Source organism: Oreochromis niloticus, linkage group LG9, assembly GCF_001858045.2.
Source record: "Oreochromis niloticus isolate F11D_XX linkage group LG9, O_niloticus_UMD_NMBU, whole genome shotgun sequence".
NCBI classification, from domain to species: domain Eukaryota; kingdom Metazoa; phylum Chordata; class Actinopteri; order Cichliformes; family Cichlidae; genus Oreochromis; species Oreochromis niloticus.
The window spans coordinates 7762268-7786580 of record NC_031974.2 but is presented as its reverse complement, the minus strand read 5'-3'; the positions used below and the strand labels follow the sequence as shown (position 1 = coordinate 7786580).

General features: G+C 41.2%; 1 protein-coding gene across 2 annotated transcripts; it reads left to right on the top strand.

The window, feature by feature from the left end:
- Positions 1–19276: 19276 nt before the first annotated feature.
- On the top strand, positions 19277–24313 carry LOC112847891 (putative nuclease HARBI1). Of its 2 annotated transcripts, none has more exons than XR_003221720.1 (3): positions 19277–20478; positions 20555–20667; positions 21061–21083. XR_003221720.1 is itself a non-coding variant. In XM_025910506.1 (3 exons), the coding sequence occupies exons 1-3, from the start codon at positions 20046–20048 to the stop codon at positions 24298–24300; spliced, it is 573 nt and encodes a 190-aa protein (XP_025766291.1). In that variant the 5' UTR covers positions 19282–20045; the 3' UTR covers positions 24301–24313. The 2 variants fall into 2 exon arrangements, 1 of the variants encoding a protein (XP_025766291.1); XM_025910506.1 differs by lacking the exon at positions 21061–21083 and adding an exon at positions 24274–24313 and having other exon boundaries at positions 19282–20478.

Genomic DNA, 24313 nt, shown 5'->3' with positions numbered 1-24313 from the left:
TTCAATTTTATTTATATAGCGCCAAATCACAACAAAAGTCGCCTCAAGGCGCTTTATATTGTACAGTAGATAGCACAATAATAAATACAGAGAAAAACCCAACAATCATATGACCCCCTATGAGCAAGCACTTTGGCGACAGTGGGAAGGAAAAACTCCCTTTTAACAGGAAGAAACCTCCGGCAGAACCAGGCTCAGGGAGGGGCGGCCATCTGCTGCGACCGGTTGGGGTGAAAGAAGGAAAACAGGATGAAAGACATGCTGTGGAAGAGAGACAGAGATTAATAACAGATATGATTCGATGCAGAGAGGTCTATTAGCACATAGTGAGTGAGAAAGGTGACTGGAAGGGAAAAACTCAATGCATCATGGGAATCCCCGGCAGCCTACGTCTATTGCAGCATAACTAAGGGAGGATTCAGGGTCACCTGGTCCAGCCCTAACTATATGCTTTAGCAAAAAGGAAAGTTTTAAGCCTAATCTTGAAAGTAGAGATAGTGTCTGTCTCCCGAATCCAAACTGGAAGTTGGTTCCACAGAAGAGGGGCCTGAAAACTGAAGGCTCTGCCTCCCATTCTACTTTTAAATACTCTAGGAACAACAAGTAGGCCTGCAGTGCAAGAGCGAAGTGCTCTAATAGGGTGATATGGTACTACAAGGTCATTAAGATAAGATGGGGCCTGATTATTTAAGACCTTGTATGTGAGGAGCAGGATTTTGAATTCAATTCTGGATTTAACAGGAAGCCAATGAAGGGAAGCCAAAACAGGAGAAATATGCTCTCTCTTTCTAGTCCCTGTCAGGACTCTTGCTGCAGCATTTTGGATTAGCTGAAGGCTTCTCAGCGAGTTTTTAGGACTTCCTGATAATAGTGAATTACAGTAGTCCAGCCTGGAAGTAATAAATGCATGAACTAGTTTTTCAGCATCACTCTGAGACAGGATATTTCTAATTTTAGAGATGTTGCGCAAATGGAAGAAAGCAGTCTTACATATTTGTTTAATATGTGCATTGAAGGACATGTCCTGGTCAAAAATGACTCCAAGGTTTCTCACAGTGTTACTGGAGGCCAAGGTAATGCCATCCAGAGTAAGAATCTGCTTAGATACCATATTTCTAAGATTTTCAGGGCCGAGTACAATAACCTCAGTTTTATCTGAATTAAGAAGCAGAAAGTTAGCGGCCATCCAGGTCTTTATGTCTTTAAGACATTCCTGCAGTTTAACTAATTGGTGTGTGTTACCTGGCTTCATGGATAGATAGAGCTGCGTGTCATCTGCATAGCAGTGAAAATTTATGCTATGTCTTCTAATGATGTTGCCTAGGGGAAGCATGTATAATGTAAATAGAATTGGTCCTAGCACTGAACCCTGTGGAACACCATAATTGACCTTAGTGTCTGAAGAGGACTCTCCATTTACATGTACAAACTGGAGTCTATTAGATAGATATGATACAAACCACTGCAGTGCAGTACCTGTAATACCTACAGCATGTTCTAATCGCTCTAATAGGATATTATGGTCAACAGTATCGAACGCAGCACTGAGGTCTAGCAGGACAAGCACAGAGATGAGTCCACTGTCAGAGGCCATAAGAAGATCATTTGTAACCTTCACTAAAGCTGTTTCTGTGCTGTGATGAGCTCTGAAACCTGACTGAAACGCTTCAAATAAGCCATTCCTCTGCAGATGATCAGTTAGCTGTTTGACAACTACTCTTTCAAGGATTTTTGATATGAAAGGAAGGTTGGAGATTGGCCTATAATTAGCTAAGACAGCTGGGTCTAGAGATGGCTTTTTAAGTAAAGGTTTAACTACAGCCACCTTGAAGGCCTGTGGTACATAGCCGATTATTAGAGATAGGTTGATCATATTTAAGATCGAAGAATTAATTAATGGCAGGACTTCTTTGAGCAGTTTTGTAGGAATGGGGTCTAAAAGACACGTTGATGGTTTGGAGGAATTAATTATTGAAGTTAACTCAGAAAGATCAATTGGAGAAAAAGAGTCTAACTTAACATTGATGGTACTAAGAGTAGCTGTAGATAATATTACATCTGTGGGATGATTATTGGTAATTTTTTCTCTAATGATAAAAATTTTATTTGTGAAGAAGTTCATGAAGTCATTACTAGTTAACGTTAAAGGGATGGTTGGCTCAGTAGAGCTCTGACTTTTTGTCAGCCTGGCTACAGTGCTGAAGAGAAACCTGGGGTTGTTCTTATTTTCTTCAATCAGTGACGAATAGTAAGATGTTCTGGCTTTGCGGAGGGCTTTCTTATAAAGTAGCAAACTATTTCTCCAGGCTAAATGATGATCCTCTAAATTTGTGACACGCCATTTCCTCTCCAGCTTACGAGTTATCTGCTTTAGGCTACGTGTTTGAGAATTATACCACGGAGTCAGGGACTTTGGATTTGAGGCCTTAGTTTTCACAGGAGCTACAGTATCCAGAGTCGTACGTAGTGAGGAGGTAAAATTATTAACAAGATAATCGACCTCTGTTGGAGTAGCGTTCAGATAGCTGCTCTGCTCTATGTTGGTACAGGGCATTGAAGATGATAACAGTGGGTGGATTATATTCTTAAACTTAGTTACAGCACTTTCAGAAAGACATCTACTTTGATAAAGTCTACTCTCCACTGCTGTGTAATCAATTATTGTAAATGTAAATGTTATCAGGAAATGATCAGACAGCAGAGGGTTTTCAGGAAACACTGTTAAATATTCAGTTTCTATGCCATATGTTAAAACAAGATCTAGAGTGTGATTAAAGTGGTGGGTGGGTTCCTCCTTCTCTGTGCTGTTTTGTAGCAGTGTATACACCTGAGACTGTCACCTGTCTGTCTGTCCTGCACTCTCTCTCTGTTTCTTTCTCTCTGATTGTGGAATAAAAGTATGAACATGTATTTATAAGTTACACTTGTGTTTGAATCCTGCAGCTTATCACACATTTGATTTCCATGTGTGACAACTGCAAGTGTCCAGAGTGAGGACAGACTGAGGGACCCACTGCTACACATCATCTGTGAGGCTTTGCACCCCTGATGATCCACCAGGACAAACTCAGCAGTGTGTGAGGAAGAGGAGGAGGAAGAGTCAGCAGCAGCTGACAGATGGAGAGAATAGACAGACTGTTCCCTGTTTGTGAAGGACTGCTAGGAAAGTTTAACATAACTAATTGTCTGTCCTGAATCAGTCTTATTAGGTAATGTTCAAATAATTTTATCATTCCAGTGTTTTCAGTGTGGGAGAAAGTACTCAGAGCCTTCAAGTTACACACTATGAAAGGCAGCAACAAGTTTAATATTCAGAAACCTAAAGTATGTATCAGCAGCAGAATGGAGCTAAAAATAAATGTTTGTTTCAGTTCTATGAAGCTTTGAGTATTTTGGATTAGTAGTACTGCTGTGTTTGTTGTATCATATTGCTGTAATTGTTTATATGCTTTATATATTCTGAGGTAAGTTGATCTATAGTGTTACATCATATTCTATAAGGATGTTATGTGTTTGTGTACTTTCTGCCCAGTTTGACCCATTTAGCAGAAGTCAGCCTGTTTATGGCTATGTCCACACGTACACGGGTATTTTTGAAAACGGAGATTTTCCGTTTTCGTTTTAAAAAATAATCCCGTCCACACGTAAAGGCAGAAATGAAGGAAAACGCTGCTAGGAACATGCCAAAGCAGCAGGTGGCGATATATTCCTAACCGTGTAGAAATGTTGGCCAATCAGAAGTCTAGAAGCCTCGGTGGGAAATAGTAAACAAAGCTGGGGCATAGAAGCAGAACCGAGTCGTATGTGTGGAGGGACAGTAACTGTGTGTGTATATGTAAGCATTTAAACACTGCAGAGAGTACAATTAACAGTAACAGTATTGTAGAAATTCATTTCACCGAAACAACAACGTGGCGCACACTGTGACGTCAAAAAAGGCGCACACCTTTGACACTGCGTTTTCTCCGTTTTTCTCGTCCACACGTAAATGCAAAAACGGAGTTTTAGAAAATATCCACCCTGGCCGGAGTTTTTAGAAATCTCCGTTTTCAGTGACCGAAAACGCCGTTTACGTGTGGACGAAAGGTGCAAACGCATAGAAAAATCTGCGTTTTCAAAAATACCCGGGTACGTGTGGACATAGCCTAAGGCTCTGATATCTATTCTGTGTGACTTAAAGCAGTTATGACATGGTCTGATTTTCTCACCCAATAAAGGAATATTTAATATATCAGTCTACTCTTCATTCTATCAGAAACAGTTATCACAGCTTGTACATTATGTTTTTACACATACATGTAAGCATTGAGCCAAATGTAATAATGCCAACATATTAAACGAACAATATTTGTCTCTTATGTATAATACATCTATAAATACACTGTCAAAGGTACTTTGAGTGAAGATTTAAGGTGATGGAAAATATAAATAGGTCACTGCTGTTTTTTATATTTACATATATACATATACATATATGTATATATATGTGTATATACATATATACACATATATATATGTGTATATATGCAGGCGGTATATATGCGGCGCCCCTGTGGGGGGTTTATCCTTCAAGCTCGGGTCCTCTACCAGAGGCCTGGGAGCTTGAGGGTCCTGCGCAGTATCTTAGCTGTTCCCAGGACTGCGCTCTTCTGGACAGAGATCTCTCCTATGTTGTTCCCGGGATCTGCTGGAGCCACTCGCCTAGCTTGGGAGTCACCGCACCTAGTGCTCCGATTACCATGGGGACCACCGTTACCTTCACCCTCCACATCCTCTCGAGCTCTTCTCTGAGCCCTTGGTATTTCTCCAGCTTCTCATGTTCCTTCTTCCTGATGTTGCTGTCATTCGGAACCGCTACATCAATCACTACGGCCGTCTTCTCCTGTTTGTCTACCACCACTATGTCCGGTTGGTTAGCCACCACCATTTTGTCTGTCTGTATCTGGAAGTCCCACAGGATCTTAGCTCGGTCATTCTCCACCACCCTTGGGGGCATCTCCCATTTTGACCTTGGGACTTCCAGGTTATACTTGGCACAGATGTTCCTGTACACTATGCCGGCCACTTGGTTATGGCGTTCCATGTATGCCTTGCCTGCTAGCATCTTGCACCCTGCTGTTATGTGCTGGATTGTCTCTGGGGCATCTTTACACAGCCTGCACCTGGGGTCTTGCCTGGTGTGATAGACCCCAGCCTCTATGGATCTTGTACTCAGAGCTTGTTCTTGTGCTGCCATGATTAGTGCCTCTGTGCTGTCTTTCAGTCCAGCTTTGTCCAGCCACTGGTAGGATTTCTGGATATCAGCCACCTCCTCTATCTGCCGGTGGTACATACCGTGCAGGGGCCTGTCCTTCCATGATGGTTCCTCGTCTCCCTCCTCTTTCTTGGGTTTCTGCTGCCTGAGGTATTCACTGAGCACTCGGTCAGTTGGGGCCATCTTCCCAATGTATTCTTGGATGTTCGTTGTCTCATCCTGGACTGTGGTGCTGACACTCACCAGTCCCCGGCCCCCTTCCTTCCGCTTAGCGTACAGCCTCAGGGTGCTGGACTTGGGGTGAAACCCTCCATGCATGGTCAGGAGCTTTCTTGTCTTTATGTCAGTGGCTTCTATCTCCTCCTTTGGCCAGCCTATTACCCCAGCAGGGTACCTGATCACGGGCAGAGCGTAGGTGTTGATAGCCCGGATCTTGTTCTTACCGTTCAGCTGAGTCCTCAGGACTTGCCTGACCCTCTGCAGGTACTTGGTGGTTGCAGCCTTTCTAGCGGCCTCTTCATGGTTCCCATTCGCCTGCGGGATCCCCAGGTACTTGTAACTGTCCTCTATGTCTGCAATGTTGCCTTCTGGTAGTTCAATTCCCTCAGTTCTGACTACCTTCCCTCTCTTTGTTACCATCCGACTACACTTCTCCAGTCCGAACAACATTCCAATGTCATTGCTCTATAGCCTGGTAGTGTGGATCAGTGAATCGATGTCTTGTTCACTCTTGGCATACAGCTTGATGTCATCCATGTACAGGAGGTGGCTGACAACCGCTCTGTTTCGTAGTCGGTATCCGTAGCCAGTCTTGTTAATGATCTCACTGAGGGGGTTCAGGCCTATGCAGAACAGCAGTGGGGGCAGAGCATCTCCTTGGTAGATCCCGCACTTGATGGTGACTTGTGCTATGGGCTTGGAGTTGGCCTCTAGTGTTGTACGCCACATCCCCATTGAGTTCCTGATGAAGACTCTTAGGGTCCTGTTGATCTTGTACAATTCTAGGCATCCCAGTATCCAGCTGTGGGGCATTGAGTCATAGGCCTTCTTGTAATCAATCCAGGCAGTGCACAGGTTGGTCAGTCTGGTCTTGCAGTCTCGGCTGACTGTTCTGTCTACCAGTAGCTGGTGTTTTGCGCCTCTGGTATTCTTGCCAATCCCTTTCTGTGCCCCGCTCATGTATTGACCCATGTGCCTGTTCATCTTAGCCGATATGATGCCTGACAGGAGCTTCCATGTAGTACTGAGGCAGGTAATTGGTCGGTAGTTGGATGGGACCGGTCCCTTCTTGGGGTCCTTGGGGATCAGGTCAGTCTGGTCTTGCAGTCTCGGCTTACTGTTCTGTCTACCAGTAGCTGGTGTTTTGCGCCTCTGGTATTCTTGCCAATCCCTTTCTGTGCCCCGCTCATGTATTGACCCATGTGCCTGTTCATCTTAGCCGATATGATGCCTGACAGGAGCTTCCATGTAGTACTGAGGCAGGTAATTGGTCGGTAGTTGGATGGGACTGGTCCCTTCTTGGGGTCCTTGGGGATCAGGACCGTCCAACCTTCGGTTAGCCATTCCGGGTGTCTCTCGTTAACTAGCAGCTGGTTCATTTGTGCAGCCAGACGCTCGTGGAGTGCAGTCAGCTTCTTCAGCCAGTAGGCGTGAACCATGTCGGGCCCTGGTGCTGTCCAACTCTTCATACTGGAGACCCTTTCTTGGATATCTGCCACTGTGATGGTTACTGGACCCTGTTCAGGGAGGTCGCTATGGTCTGCCCTCAGATCCACTAGCCACTGAGCATTGCCGTTATGGGTTGCGTCCTTCTCCCATATGCTCTTCCAGCCTTGGTGGTGCTGTTCTCTTATTGTTCCCTTGTCACTGAGAGTACACCCTTGCTGGTTCTGTGGAGAACAGCTGGTTTGTTCTCCTGCCTTCTATCTCTCTGGTGTACCTCCTCAAGTGGCTGGCCAAGGCTGTGAGTCTTTGCTTGGCAGTTTCCAAGGCCTCAGGTATGGAAAGCTTGCTGTATTTCTTATGCACCTTCTTTGTCGCGCCTTTCTGCAACTCCGTTAGTTGGCTAACCTCCCTCTGTGCTACTTTGATCTTGCCCTCTAGCCTCCTTCTCCATGGAGGGTACTGCCCCTTGTGGCTGTTCAACTTGTAGCCAAGCATCTCACTGATCACTGCTGCCGTAGTGTAGATCAGCTTGTTAGTGTCGGTAATCGTGGTTGCAGGTATCGTCCATAATGCTGCATTAACATCATCTAGCAGACCTTCTGAGGATACTTCACGTAATCTTGGTAACCGGCTACGGGGGATCCAGGTTTCAAGCTTGGCCATGATCCTATCTTTCAGGTCAGTTCCTCTCGCATTCAACGATCCTTCTCCTATCGCACTTGGGGCTGTGTACCCAAGGTTTTGAAATTTAAGCTCAAGTGTGGATTTGGTGCTTTATTCAAATGCAGCTGAGAACAGGTGAGTCTTCAACCTGGATTTAAATAAACTGAGTGTTTCAGCTGATCTGAGGCTTTCTGGGAGTTTGTTCCAGATATAAGGAGCATAAAAGCTGAATGCAGCTTCTCCGTGTCTGGTTCTGACTCTGGGGACTGATAACAGACCGGATCCAGATGACCTGAGGGATCTGGAAGGTTCATACTGGGTCAGGAGGTCACTGATGTATTTTGGTCCTAAACCATTCAGAGCTTTAAAGACCAGCATCAGAACTTTAAAGTCTATCCTCTGACGGACAGGGAGCCAGTGTAGAGACCTCAGAGCTGGACTGATGTGGTCCACTTTTTTGGTCTTAGTGAGGACTCGAGCAGCAAAGTTCTGAATGAGCTGTAGTTGTCTGACTAATTTTTTAGGTAGACCTGTAAAGATGCTGTTACAGTAGTCAAGCCTGCTAAAGATGAATGCATGGACTAGTTTTTCCAGGTCCTGTTGAGACATCAGATCTTTTATCCTTGAAATATTCTTGAGGTGATAGTAAGCTGATTTTGTTATTGTCTTAATGTGTTTTTCTAAGTTTAGGTCTGCATCCATCACTACACCCAAATTTCTCGCCTGGTTTGTGGTTTTTAGGTATATAGATTGAAGTTGTCTGGTGACCTGTAATCGTTTTTCTTTGGCACCAAAGACTTTTACCTCGGTTTTGTTTTTGTTTAGCTGGAGAAAATTGTGGCACAACCAGTCATTAATTTCCTCAATGCATTTACCAAGAGCCTGTACAGGGCCTCGGTCTCCTGGTGACATTGTGATATAAATGTGTGTGTCATCTGCATAGCTGTGATAGTTTATTTTGTTGTTCTTTATAATCTGTGCCAGTGGGAGCATGTAAATGTTAAACAGAAGGGGTCCCAAGATGGAACCTTGGGGAACTCCACATGTGATACTTGTCTGCTCAGATGTGAAGTTGCCTATTGATACAAAGTATTTCCTGTTTTCTAAATATGTTTTGAACCAGTTTAGTACAGTTCCTGAAAGACCTGCCCAATTCTCCAGTCGTTTGAGTAATATGTTGTGGTCAACTGTATGAAATGCTGCACTGAGATCCAGTATAACTAAGACTGACATTTTTCCACTGTCTGTATTCAGACATATGTCATTAAACACTTTGGTCAGAGCGGTTTCAGTGCTGTGGTTCTGTCTAAAACCTGACTGGAAGGCATCATAGCAGTTATTCTGTTTTAAGAAGTAATTGAGCTGTTGAGAAACTGCTTTTTCAATAATCTTACTTAAAAATGGCAGATTTGAGATTGGCCTGTAGTTGTTCATTTGTGTCTTGTCAAGATTGTCCTTTTTCAGTATAGGTTTTATTACAGCAGTTTTTAGTGATTCTGGAAACACACCTGACATTAAAGAAAAGTTGATGATCTGTAACAGGTGTGACTCCAAAGTCTTTGTGACCTTTTTGAAAAAACTTGTTGGCAGGACATCTAAACAGCAAGAGGAGTTCAGTTGACCTAAGATGTCCTCCAGGTCTTTGCTGTTAATAGGGTGAAACTGTTTGATGGTGTTTAAACAGTTTTTGGTGGACACAGTACATATCCTGGATCTGCTGTTGAAGTACTAATTGCTTGTCTAATCGTTTGGATTTTTTCTGTGAAGAATTTGGCAAAGTCATTGCAGGCCATGGTTGAGTGAAGTTCAGCTGCCACTAACACAGGAGGGTTTGTTAGCCTGTCAACTGTAGAAAATAAGACCCGAGCATTATGACTGTTTTTAGTGATGATGTCAGAGAAGTAGGACCTCCTTGCACTCCTCAGTTGTAAATTATAATTGTGAAGTTTCTCTTTATAGATGTTATAATGAACCTGGAGGTTTGTTTTTCTCCATCTGCGCTCAGCTTTCCTACACTCTCTTTTTTCATTTTTCACCAGTGTGGAGTTTCTCCATGGAGACTTTTTCCTTCCAGGGATAACCTTCACCTTAATGGGAGCAATAGTGTCCATTACATTTGACATTTTAGCATTGAAGCTATTGACGAGCTCATTGACTGAACCTCTGGACAGGTCAGGTGTTAATGGGAAGACCTGGTTAAAGATCTCACTACTGTGTTCAGTTATACACCGTTTTGTGATCACTGCTGTTGATATATTTGTGTGGGCTGAAATTTTACTTTCAAAGAAAACACAGTAATGGTCAGACAGGCCCACATCAGACACAGTAACCTTTGAAATGCTCAGGCCCTTGGAGATCAGTAGGTCAAGAGTGTGTCCTCTATTATGTGTGGCCTCTGTTACATGCTGAGTCAGCCCAAAGTTGCCCAGAGTGTTACTCAGGTCTTTACTCCCTTTGTCCTGAGGGTTGTCTACATGGATGTTAAAATCCCCAACAATAATTACACAGTCGAAATCAACACAGATCACAGACAGCAGTTCACTGAGGTCATTAAAAAAGTCTGTGCAGTATTTGGAAGGCCTGTAAACATTAAGAAACACAGCTTTGGATGGGGCCTTCAGCTGTAAAGCCACATATTCAAAAGACTGAAAACTTCCAAGAGATAGCTGCTTACATTGAAATGATTCATTAAATAAGACAGCAACCCCTCCTCCTCTCCTGCTCACCCTGGCCTCACTGATAAAACTGTAGTTAGGAGGGGTCGTCTCGATGAGAACAGCTCCACTGTTACCTTGGTCCAACCAAGTTTCAGTTAAAAACATAAAATCAAAGCTGTGCTCAGTGATTAAATCATTAATTAAAAATGTTTTCCCAGCTAAAGATCTAACGTTTAATAAGGCCAGCTTAAGTGTTTTAGAGGTATTATTTGCCCCCTCGTGTTTGGGAGCAGTCTGTGGCACACAAGGTATGTTTACTATATTTAAAGATCTTTTAGAGTGCAGCTCTCTGTGTTTTGACCAGGCCACATGTCTCCTTCTGTCACCTAAAAGTACAGAAATTTTAAAACTTTCTAGTAAACAGGGTCCCAGCTTCTCCTGGGAAAAGTCACCACTGCCATAATTCTCGCAGCCCGGACCCTCCACACGTCACACATCAGACTGCGGAGACAGAGCATGAAGGTGGTAAGGAGGAACTAAGGGGGGGCGAGGCTGGGCAGTGGAACTTCGATTGCTCTGAGGGCAGGGCTCGATGGCGAACCTTTGGCTGCTCTGGTGGGGGGTTTATGGGGGACAAAAAGGGATTGGGCCGGGGGGTAGATCTGAGCCCAACATAATAATCCATGAGCGAACAGGAAAGGGAAATGGATTTTGAAATCCAGTTTATTAAAGTGCAATTCGAAAAAGATTTTTGAAATGAAGACTTAAAAACCATTTTAAAAATCTATTTATTAAATTGGAATTCAAAAATGAATTTATAAATGCAGATTTTATTCTACAATTCATTAATTAAGCACAGAATTTTTTATTTCGATGCGCGTGGCTCTTGTGGTCTTCCATATTATATTAGCACTCACTGTATTACTAACATAACCACATTAACATTTTTGAAACTCGCTGACTTTTAATAGTCATTCTGTCCATTTTGTTGGAGCTATTTGTTCTTTATTTTTTATTATTTTGAGATTAGTTAAAGTTTGTTGTTAGTTTACTTATATTTTGGGGTTTATTTACAAGTTTATTTGTCGGTTAATATTTTGTGTCAGTGTTTTGTTTGTTTGTTGTTACTTTGTTAAATTAGTCAGTAAGAGCTGTAGAGCCATTTTGTTTCTATAAATAAAGAGACTGGAATAGGACCAGCATGCACAGGGGTGGGCCTATGGTTTTTTACCAGAGCAGGAGAAGCGGCAGGAAGGATCTTGTTATTTCTTGCCAAACTGGATAAATAAACCATAAAAAACTCAACTTTCAAGTTTGGACAGTGGACTTCTTTTGCCTGCGTACGAAACATTATCTCAGCGCAGCAGTGGCTTGTGGACTTCAAATTGTGGGACGTTTGGTTTGTCAAAAGTAAAGGAATTGCCACTACACGTTTAAATGGTCTTACCTGTAAACACTGCTGTATCCACCGGATTCCAGCCAGAGTGGATTCTGGAGTCTTCCACCCTCCTGTTAGTGATCCTCCAAATGGATGGACGACAAAAAGCTTCTGAACAATCTAGCGGGAGATGGCCCATATCTATGGGACTGATTTCTGCTAATAACGCCTGATGGACTGATAACATCTGAAGCAGGTGAATAAAGTCACCCAGTCGCTAGCTGTGCCATTACCCGGCATACACCTCTCCCTCCGTAAATGCAATAAACGATACAAAAGTAATAGCCTATAATTAATTTATCTGCTGTATCTGCTGTTTCTCAGGTAGTTGCTTACATTATATAGTATATTGTGTTCATTATATGTCACTACAGTGTGATTTCGGAAATATATGCAACAGGCTCTTCCGCGGAAATCTCTTGCCGTCAATAAACAACGTTTAGGGAGCTCTATAGTATTCAATAGGAGGACCCTGCACGTCAGTTCTCGACGCGAGGGGGGTACCCTGCGCGTCGATAAGTGAAGCAGAGGGAGCCTGACCATGCGTCACACATTTGACGAGTTTGGAGTGAGAACGTGTTGCAATAGAACGATCTGTGGTTTGCTATCTCTCACCATCAGAACACTCCACAAATCCTTCGAATTATTCACTTCCTTATAAACAGTATTGGCAAGTCATTTTTAAAAAAGTAATTAATTATAGTTACTAGATACTTCTTCAAATAAGTCACTTAGTAACTGAGTTACAAAATTCTAAAAGTAATTAAATACTTGAAAAGTAACTATTGTGTTACTTTTAAAAAAAAACATTTAACTCTCTGGGCTCGAGGGGATAATTGGCCATTTTTAACTACTTTTGATTTTCCCTTTAAAAATGATTTACTTTGCCTTCTTTGGCATCATTCTTTTCAGCACAACCTAAAGTGGCTGAATTTACAGTCATGTTTTCATTTTGACATTCTGTGCTAACAAAATTGATCTAAAATCAGACAAAAACATAAATTCCGGATAGAAAATGTTATACATTTTACTGTAACAACCACAAACATATTTAATGAATCATACTTCATAATTTTAAATGCAAATATAAAATGACAATTTTAAAATTATATGAAAAAGTTTTGCAAACAACAAAGTTATTTGCAGCAATTTACCTTTTACCCCTTTTTTATAACCATTTCAAACTATTTACAGACCAATCAGCTGTTCTGCATTCAATAAGATGCCACACAAATTATTTGTGTCACTCCAAATATTTCTGTCCACTATAAAGGAGAACATCACAGCCTGATACCTGCAGGTCTGACAGCAGCAGGTGTATCACTCCTGTTTCTACCTGGAGACAGCAGTCGCCTCATTGTTCTGACACACAACACAAAACTATCCACAACACTACACACTAACTACACAAGACAACACATTAACTACACACTCCAAACACGCTAAATGTCACAAATCTCTCACATCTCAAAACTGTCTCTCTCTCGCCGTCATTCCTAAAACTTCACTTTTTCTTTTTTTGCTCATAAGCAGAGAGGTCTCGCTGCGCTGTCGTTAGACAGTAAACGTGACAAAACTATTGAGGAAAAAACGCCGCGTATATCTTGTTTATCACAACTCTGGTTTTACGTGGCCTATCAACACAATTTAAAACTGGTATATATCACTTTGTTGCTTTGTCTTTAAGTGGTCATGTGATTGACTTACCACGACTACTTTATTCTTCCTCAGTCAAACAGCAGCACTCATGCGATTGTTTTGCCCCCTGAGCTCCAGGTGTTGTGCTAGACAGTGATCGTGATTACCGTCCGCGGGAGCGCGCAGCTGCTTAAAGCTGTAGCGTTCAGATTACTTACAGCTACTTCCGTGCAACTGATATAAGATGCGGTAAGCTGAACACAGCTTCAACCATCTGTTTGTTGAAAAATAGTAACGGACCGCATTTTCTTGTTAGTAACTGTAACGGCGTAGTAACGATAGGAATAGTAAGTAGTTAGATTACTCGTTACTTAAAAAAAGTAACGCCGTTAGTAACGCCGTTACTTGTAACCCCGTTATTCCCATCACTGGAGATAATACGATAAAGACTGAGGGTCTCAAAAAGATGATTGATTTCGTGTGCGCGGAAATGAAAGACATGAAGGGGAAAATTTTGTGACCTGGAAAAAAAACTAACTAAAGAGGAAGGCTGGGTGGACAATGGCCATCAGGGAATATCTGAGCTGGAAAGATATTCCAGGAGTTGGAATCTCAGACTACATGGAGTCAAGGAGACTGAGAAAGAAGACGTAAGGGGAAAGGTGATAGAGATATGCCGATCTGTTCTGGCAGAACAAAATCACAGGCTGCCTGACGCCATCGACACCGTACACCGACTCGGAGCCAAGCGCCAAAATAGCACCAGACCCAGAGGCATCGTTGTGCAGTTCACCTCCCAAGTCTACAGGGATGCAAAACATCCCCCTACCTGCAGGACAATCACTACCTTTGTTCAATAATTAGACACAATAACAGTACTTTCATTACAGTTGTTGCGACTCCTCCAACCTACGGCCGTGGCAGGCTAAACATGAGGACACAGATGACGTGCAACAATAAACGCATAAAATACACGTCTGTACCATTTGCTCCTTTTATTCCGCATGCAACTGTCCAATATACAAATCAGCACATGGGATTAACAATTACACAAATGCACAGACTGCACAAACAAATAACTGCAACTCACCACCAATTACCAATTGGCACCAATTAGTATGCCAAATAACAACTTGGCCTATGGCATCAATTAGTGCACAAATATACAAAAAACCATCAAGTTACAGTCAAAATACTTCAAAATAGTGATGGGTCCAGCAACACTGACGCACCGACGCATGTATCAAGCTCACAGAGCGAAACCTGTATCGGTGCGTGCGTCGCTTTAAGAAAAAGTCACGTGATCGATACAGCTGCTGTATCGCTCATTGCCAACGTGCCAAACTGTGTTTAAAAGGTACCGCATCCGCATCTGCCAACAGAATGAGTCGCCACCAAAAAACACAAAGTTACCCTCGCAAAGATAAAAAAAAAAAAAAATACACATCTCTCCATAACAAAATGGAGCCCGAAAGAAAAAGAAATGTTTCTGCTGTGTGGGATCATTTTGATCTTTTAACTGCACATAAGGGAATAGTTTGCCTGTCTTTGTTTCAGTGTAATCTATCAGAATAGGAAAAACAGCAATGTGACTTGCAGTGTAAATTATTTATTTCATTTTATGCAGGTTAAATGTCGCATCTGTTCTGCTTTCTTACACAAACAAAAGCACCTCCTCAGTGTTTAGGCAGCCAAACATGAAAATGAGGAGACAAACACACCGAGAATGAACACAGGTCGGCCCATATTGACACTGAACAGCTTTATCATGACTTTTTTAATAATATGTGTTTTATTATTTATTTATTTATTATTTATTTAGACTGTTCTGGACCAGGTAGTCCTGAATTTTATTATAAGGGACTGCCAACCCCTTAGTATTGTGGAGAGTGTCGGAGAGAAACATTCCAAGATCAGAGGATCCTTTAACGTACTGGGGGAATAGGAAGACATCTTATCTGAACCTTTTCCACCTGGCTTTACAGTTTTTGTGTACCCCAGCTTCATCTGTGCCCTGTGAGCGTGTGTTTTCCAAAGCTGGGGAAATGGTGTCAAAATAACGCAATAGACTGAATGCAAAAACATTGGATAAACTTATTTTTCTGAATAGAAATTTATAATAAACTCTGAGTCAATAACATTTAAATGGGTAATATTACATTCACAATACTTTCATTTTAATTTTCACTTAATGTCATTCACAATATATTATATAAGATGTCTACAATATTTGCAATGTAAAAGATATAAAATGATTCCATGGAAAGTACCTTACAGTGTATACAAGTATGACTAGGTCATTGATTCAGTGTCTGTTGTGAGTCTAAAGTAAGTTGCCTGCAATGATAATTAAGGTCCAGCAGGTGTCAGTATGGAGCAAAACAGCAACACTGTGTCGACACAGTATCGATACAGTTTGGGGAATGTGCTGTTAAGGGTTCAGAAATTGAGGAGGAAGACCAAAAATAATGACCACAGATCCTGCCGTGTGCAATTAGACGACATTTTAATGAATACACATGTGGAGTCCAACACTGTGCAGATTCAGTGTTGAACTGTCTTATAATAGTCAGAACAAAGACTTTATAGGGTTTCTGTTGCCAAGCAGACTCAATACAGCATACGTCAATCCAAAACCACAACCGTTCAGTCAACCCTTGACACAGTTTAAAGAACACCGTCTTCGGCTCGAACCCAGGTGCTTCCTGTCACCATCCTGCCCAGGCTTATCTGTCTGGAACATCAGGTCCACGTTCTGCACAAACTGTCACTCATGCAGGCACAACTTTGCAGTTGCAAGCAAAACATGATTAAACTCTTACCTATATAAATGATATGTGTGTGTGTGTATGTGGGTGTCAGCTTCTGCTGCCCTTTGTTTCACCCTTCACTTCATCAGCTAAACCTTGTAACCTTTCCACCAGACAGAAGGCCAGCCCGTCCACAACTGAAACTATGTGTGTGTATGTCTGTACATGTGTGATCCTCACGCTGCACTTTGATTGACCTCAGCTTAGGCACCCAGGCTAAGGCCATCCTGTGTGTACTGATCTTGACTTATATGTAAAATATATAAAACAAATGTTCCAATCTAATACAACTACTTAAAGCTTAATCAAAGCTTAATCAAAAATATAAATGCATAATAAAATGACAAACCAACTCAGACTGCTTTCAGTTTCACTTCAGCAAGCCTTGCAGAAGTGTTTCCTGTCTCATTTTGGCACAGAGTATATTTCCTGTCCCTGCAGCTCAGTTTCTCACCCACTGAAGACTTCAGTGTAAGAATATAAAAACATTCAAAAGCCTTTAGAATTATAGATTCAACTCAACAGTTTAAAGTGGTTCTTCTTGGACCTGTAATAAAAGCTTAATTGGGTGCCAATATGTTTAAACATCCAAATACAATATCAATATTAATAATTAATGGAATAGTAATAATGATCATAAAAATGGCAGCAGAAATGGCAGCAAAATATCCTTTTAATCTCTACAGTGCTGAAACGCTTCACGATGCCTCATCTACCCATCACTACTTCAAAATCATTCAAGCTGCGCTCAAGCTGCAGTCAACAGAAAGTTTTGCCTCATGCTCACCCTACCTTTCTGCTCATCAACATCAGGTGTGGTGAACAGGTGAGTGCAACCACATTTATCCTCTACCACACCCATGAGACACGCCCCACACCCGTGCACCAATACAGTGAGTCCATTTAAACCAACCCACTTAGTCAAAAAAGAGCAACTCATGGCTCCTACAACAGTAAATATATGTGGTTACATTAATAAAACTGAAAATGGTAAATTACTTGACTCCTTAGAAGAAAGAATTAATTTCTGTCTCAGATGGCACAGATGGTTTAAATGCAGAGTTTTATAAATCATTTTCTAATCTCCTGGCTCCGTTCTTACTGCAGGTTTTCATAGAAAGTATAGAGAATAACACCCTCCCTCCTACTCTTACTCAGGGTCTCATAACACTTATTCTAAAGCCAAACAAAGACTTCCTTCTTATTGATAATTGGAGACCCATCTGTCTGCTCAATAATGACTATGAGATTATGGCTTTAGTACTTGATAACAGAATTAAAGAGTTCTTGGATACAATTATCGATGAGACACAATCAGGCTTTATGAGAAATAGACACATTTCTAATAACATTAGACTGGTTTTAGATCTACTTGATTACTCTGATTTGGTATCTGATAATAGCTTCATTCTCTTCCTGGATTTTTAAAAGGCTTTTGATACAATTGAACATCAATTTATTTTTCACACGAATGGCAATAGCTCAATTAAAATGATTAACGGCTCCACGCCGAGATTTGACCTGTTATACAAGGAATCACCATAGCTGATAAGGAGCTCATCATCAGCCAGCTAGCTGATGACACCACACTCTTCTTGAAGAATGCAAATCAAATCCGTCCAGCCCTTAGTGTTATTAGTGATTTCTCTGAGGCATCTGGTTTATGTCTAAATCTAAAAAAATATGAATTACTAGCAATTAAAGGCTGCACTGCAAATGCTATCTGTAACATTTCTGTTAAACAAGAAGTCACATACCCAGGACTGTTAATATCCAAAGACCAAAAGTCAAGATGCTCGTCAAACTTCACTCTGATTATACAAAAAACATGACAAAACTTCAACCAGTGGCTGCAAAGGGATTTATCTCTGACAGGTACAGTGTTAATTACTAAAGCTGAAGGGATATCCCGACTGGCACATGCTGCTCTCTCCTTACATCTGGATAAGAAGATTAGTAAAGTCATTGACCGCATGCTCTTTAATTTTATATGGAAAAACCATAAGCAACCATAAGCAGGCCCTCTTAGCGTGGACCCTCATTTATAAACACAACTTCTCACCACACAAATACCTCATCTGGAACAACAGAGATATTTTATTTAAAAATAAAAGATTTTCCTGGAAACTTGGGTCCAAAATGGGATCCTATTGGTGGCTCAGCTGGTTAATAAAGAGGGAGTACTGCTTACTTACAATGAATTCCTTACACTATATAATTTTCCCATCAGTGTTTGGGAATTCTCAGTGGTGCTTGGTGCCATACCCTCAGGTACTTTAATGTTATTTAAAAACACTGACAGTTCAATATCTACCTCAGTCACTCTCCCTGATCCAGCTGAGTCAGCAGTGGGAACAATCTGCTTTTTACAAGAACTGGCTAACAGCGATAAGAGAATACGTAGTTTATTCCAAGAAGATATCGTGTCTCTCCCATATATATACTATCTTAGTGGAACCGACATGTTCCAGATATCACCTGGAAGATAGTCTGGATGATCCCATAAATATATAATTATAAACAAGGTGAAGGAAATCTCATATAAAATTCTTCATAAATGTTACCCAGCCAGTCACTATATGGTAACATTTAAAAGAGACATAAATACTAATTGTACTTTCTGTGGGGATCATCCAGAAACTGTGGCACATCTTTTTTGGTACTGTTCCTCTACACAGAGATTCTGGAAGGAATTTAGCAGTTTTGTTATTGTCCATATTTTAAGGGAGTTTTCTTGATGATGGGAAAATGTTTTATTCTGTTTCTTTAAGTTCTCCAGGAAGAATGATAAATGGGTTTTTAGAATAAATTTGTTAATACTTTTAGCTAAAATTTTTATCCATAAATGCAAGTTTATTAATAAAACACCATATTTCTGCGTTTTTATAAGGATTTGGAATTGTACATACAATCAATGTCAGACTCAACCAACAAAAAGCCTCTCAGAACAATATATATATGTTGATTTTTTTCGCGTACTCATATGATAATTTTTTTTACTCCTGGTTTTGTATGTTCATGTTCTGTTCTTTCGTAAACTTCATCTGTTTGTATGTTCTACACTCATTGTGTTTCAATAAAGTTCAATAAAAAAGTACGTTCTAAATGAAGCTTCAGACGTCACTAATCACGTGACTCTTGCCAAACGAATCAAGCCTCGACACAGTGTTTCTGAAGCAGTGTGTTGATCTTTCTGACACACGCACCGGAACGTCAGCTTCAAGCGGACCATCACTACCTCTCACATCTAAAGGTAAGTGTCAAGGTAACTTTGAACTGAGTTCAGTCAATCTTGAGTTTTTCGAAGTTTTCTGAATGAAGTTTTCTGTTGCTCTCTGTGAGAGAAGACCGTTAAAGGCGAGGCTCTCCAGAGTGTAGCAAAACAGGAAACCACAGCTGTGTGTGCGTAAGTGTGCAAACGAATAGATTAGAAGTGCAAGTGAGCCACGAGTATAGAAAGGTCAAGTTTTGTGAGTTGTTTTTCTCACCACTGATCACGCGCTCAACACTCTACACATACTTACATCACGCGCGCGCTCTCAAGCATCAGTATTGTACAATTCTGGGCGTCACGTGATTTGCAGGTGTTACCATATAACGGAAATCTCCATTGTTCTGTAGCAGTGGTTCTCAAACGTTTCACAATGAGTTTCACCCTTACGAGCGACATCAAAGCACAGCAGTAAAGGCAGCACAACTAAAGCGTGCAATTTACTTTGTGTGCACTCAAATGGAGTTGAGTCAACCAGCGCCACCTGTGGTCAAGTGCCATAGCCTACAGCCAGATTAACTTGTGACACACACAGTAGCGGTTTTTGATACGGGCGACACCGGCAGTTGCCCGTATCAAAAATTTACTTCAACTAACCCTGACTTTCTCCGCCTCTTTGTCGGAAACCTGACTGTAGGAAGTGTCAGACATGGCGTGCCCCTGCCTTGAAGAGCCAGTAGATGTTGAAGCCCAAATTCTCCGCAGAGCTCTCCACCGGGAGAGAGTGATTAGAGCGCGTTTGGACATTTTATCATTTCCTGATGATTTTCTGTGTGAACGTTACCGTTTTTCAGCACAATCTATAATTTATTTGAATAACATCCTCAGGCCTTATATTGCTCATGTGACACATCGCGGACATTCTCTCAGTTCTGTACATAATATTTGTATTGCACTTCGTTTTTTTGCAAACGGGAGCTTTCTGTATAATATTGGTGACGCTGAGCACGTTTCCAAGGCTACCGTCTGTCGGGCAGTCAGGAATGTTACAGTTGCACTGAAACGTCTCCTGTACTCGTTTGTGGTGTTCCCCGGTCATAGACCCACAAGATTTATCAAAGAGGGATTCCACAAAATTGCAGGTATCAGGATGAACAAAACCTAATTCATGATGTGGTGATACTTGAACTACTACTTAAATTTTACATTTATTTTCAGGGTTCCCAGGCGTGATTGGCTGTGTAGATGGCACTCACATTCCAATCATTGCTCCTTCAGTAAATGAAGGAGACTATGTGAACAGGAAGTCTTTCCACAGCATTAATGTACAGGTACATAGTTCCCTGTAGCATTTCAAACTAACACATTATTTCATTATAGTAATGGAGTATAGTAATTTACCTCTTATGTAGACACTTGTGTCTTGCGGGGTTATTGACTCAGAAGATGTCCCCGCAGAGATGCCTTCAGCCACAGGGCACCCACTGTTTTGGCTGAGGGCCAACTGCTCAGCCTCTGTGAGTGGTGGTGGTGGAGGACCCCCACCTGTTTTTCGGGCCTCCGCTTTTTCTGTTGGCTCTAACGGGTCACATTTGAGCATAGCAAATATGTACTTGTAATGTGCTCAGATAATTTCAATATGTCTGTGAAGGTTCTCAGTCATCCAGGTCATCGTAGTCAAAGGAGTTTGCAAATAAGTGCTTACAGAAAGAAAATTAATGTAGCCTCTAACTGCAATTGATTTACATAGGACAAACAGACCAAGCACTATGGCTCATACTACAATTCCACCTTACCTGTTTGGACTATATTTTTATATTTCATTTTTACTTGCTGCCAGGAACGTTTGGGGCCTTTTGGGTTGCACCTGCGCTCACATCACATCACAAAATAAAATGTATAAAATATAAAATAAAATTAAATATAATAAAATAACGTGTTAAATGGGTAGAAATCCCTAGATCAATGTTTAAATTAACACTCACGCATTGACTCTGTCGGCTATGTTTTGCCATGCATGCTCCCTTTCTTTTGCAGCTGAGGCTGTGTTACTTTTTTCCCGCAAAATTTGCATGTTATCTGCATATGCTGCCATCAGAATTTCGGCCTCAAGCGCTGTAAAATACATTGACCGCGCCTTCTTTCCCTCCGTCTCCATGGTGACTCGCTTAATCTGTGCTCCACTAATCAGGGCTTTATGTATCCTCGTGCGCGCGCTTAACTTGGGGTTAAAGCAACTCCGCGTTGATTGAACTAATTGTTATCAGCCTTTCTGAAACCGAATATTCCGAGTTGGACAGTTTGGGGTTACTCAACCCTGAGTATCATTTTTAACTCTGAGTTTTCTAAACCCGCTTTCTGAAACAGGGCCCAGGGGTCCATTCTTCGTACCTGGCTAAGTAAGTTAGCCGGATTTGATTGTTGACGATTTCGCGTGATCTTGGATCGTTCGGTTCTCCGAAGCTCATCTGGGACTTGCTGTCATAGCAACAGATCCGTAAGCGTAAACCTGCTCGGGAGCAGGCTTACTTTATGTAAACAGGATTAGATCGCGGCCACTCAGGTATGTCCGCTTCATTTATACAAAAGCAACAGCGATATTTCGCCACTGTTTTTCCATAAATAAATATTATCAATGTAACTAAAGATAATGCAGTATGTGATTCTTTTATTGATTCCATACAGATACATACAGGTCATTTCCTTAAAAAAGGGAAATGTACTAGTAATCATTCTATTACATGTATTTGATTATTTCAGATGTAATTCATATTTTAGAGTAGTAATAGTAAATTACTTCGTGTAATCAAGATGAGAGACCACGGCTATAAAAGCGAAGGTGGATTTGGAAAGTCTGTTGCAGCCATGTCCTGTCCGTTTGTACGCGAGCAAGGAAGGTGCAAGACTGATAAGGAGAGTTTACAGAATTCAGCGTATATTGCGGGATAGACAGGATCCTTTAGCTCAGCACGACGGTGTGCTCATAGAGAGATATCGATTCGCCCGTGAGGGTATTATTTACTTTCTTTCTTTCTCTCTCTCTCTCTATAGATATATAGATATATATATATATATATATCTCCCAATTTACTGTGCATGCTACAGTCACCTCTTGCATGGGAACAGGTAAAAGTGATGGAGTGTTATGTAAACCTATACACAAAAAACCCACAATGTCAATAAATGTCACAGTACAAAAAGGGGTGTGACGAGGGGGTGCAGGACCACCACCTGTCTTTATTTGCTCTGCCCTTTTCTTGGTTGCTGTTATAAACAAACAAACAGATTATTCCAGGGTCTCTTTTCAAGAGACTAAAAGCAATATAAGTGATAAATATTACCATTCTGTGGAATATTCTTATATTTCACTTTTACTTGTTCCCATGTTCTAGTGGGTCCTGTTGTGGCTCTAATGTGAAAGAGGATATGATGTAATATAATATAATGTGGTATGATATAATATCACATGATATAATGTAATATCATGGATCACTTACGAGTTTAATTTGTCAGCAACTTTCTGCCAGCCCTCTCTCCTTGCTTTTGCAGCCTTTGCAGTGTTCCCCTGCGTTTTAATTAAACTCTGAAACTCCTGAAATCCCTCAATCAAGAGTTCTTGGTCTGCTGCCGTGAAATACTGAGCGCGCTCCTTCGACATCTTCGCCGACCAATCACAGGGTTGCCGATCAATGTTTCTACTATCGATGCGTAGCCCCTTTTAAGCCACCCAGTGATCTCAGATTACTTCATCCAGCTATACTAATCGTCAACAACAGGTGTGTTCGGAGAACCGGATTAGCGAGCTCAAAGTTAGCGCGATGATTTGATCTTGGATGTGTCATTTGATCTTGGATGTAGTAAGCGAGGTACGAAGAACGGACCCCAGGGCTGCCCAGGTAATGAAGGAAATGAGTTTGCCGACTAGAGAAAAATCAACCGAGAGCGTGAGCCAAGGTTACCGAAGAAAAAACCGATGATGGTTCCAATTTCGGAGAGATTGTCGAACAGAAGGGCCATAGAAGTTCCGTAGTGTGAAGGTATTTCGGCTATTTCAAGTCTGACAAACAACAGAGTAGCGCGCACTGTAAATTGTGCCGAAAGAAAGTCTGGAAATACAATAAAGCGGTGCATGCTCAATCTCTGACTGAAAGCGCTAATTCGTCATTCGGCTTTTATCAGACTAAAGTAACTGTTAAAACTGTTTGAAAAGCTAAGCTTTACAACAAGGAGAGATTGAGAATTTCCTTTTAGTTCTCAGTTTATTTGATATTGACAAAAGTTAGTCAGTTTTGTCTGTTCTTCTGTTATTTATTTATTTTTAGAATTAATATTTTGTTTCTAAGTGGAATTGACAATTTAGTTTTGTCTGTTTTGTTTGTTCTATTTTGAAACTTAAACGCTTTAGCGGCTGCCTTTTGTGTAGTTTGCAATATTTGCCTTTATTTATCTGAAACTGAAGTCTCATTTTCCTTAAGTACATCTACCCTGTTGAACTTATTATGGGAAATAAATATTTTAATTAAAACAAGCTGCTAATTATTTCACATTTTACTTGTGAGCAACGGCACATTTAAATTATTATTATCATTATTATTATTATTATAGTTATTTGGCTTATATCATGATATATATCGTTATCGCCTGAAATGAAGAAAATATCGTGATATGAAAAAATATTATATCGCCCAGCTCTAGGTGGGGGTTAGTTGTCTTTGCTTAATGATTGGTTTTAGTCTTGACAATCCAAATTGCTGGCATTGCATCTTTCAATGCCAGCAATGCCAGGTTTCAGTGCTCAAACCTTTTGTGTTTGTTTCCAATAAGTTGCCCACCTCGGGAAACAAAAATGTGTTCTTTTACTTGTCAGATGAACATATGAGACACTTTGACTCTTCAGTGCAGTGTGGAGCCTAACAAAGATCTGTTTTGTGTCCCAGCTGATCAGCAGGAGGAGAAGAGTCTGACGGAGCAGCAGAG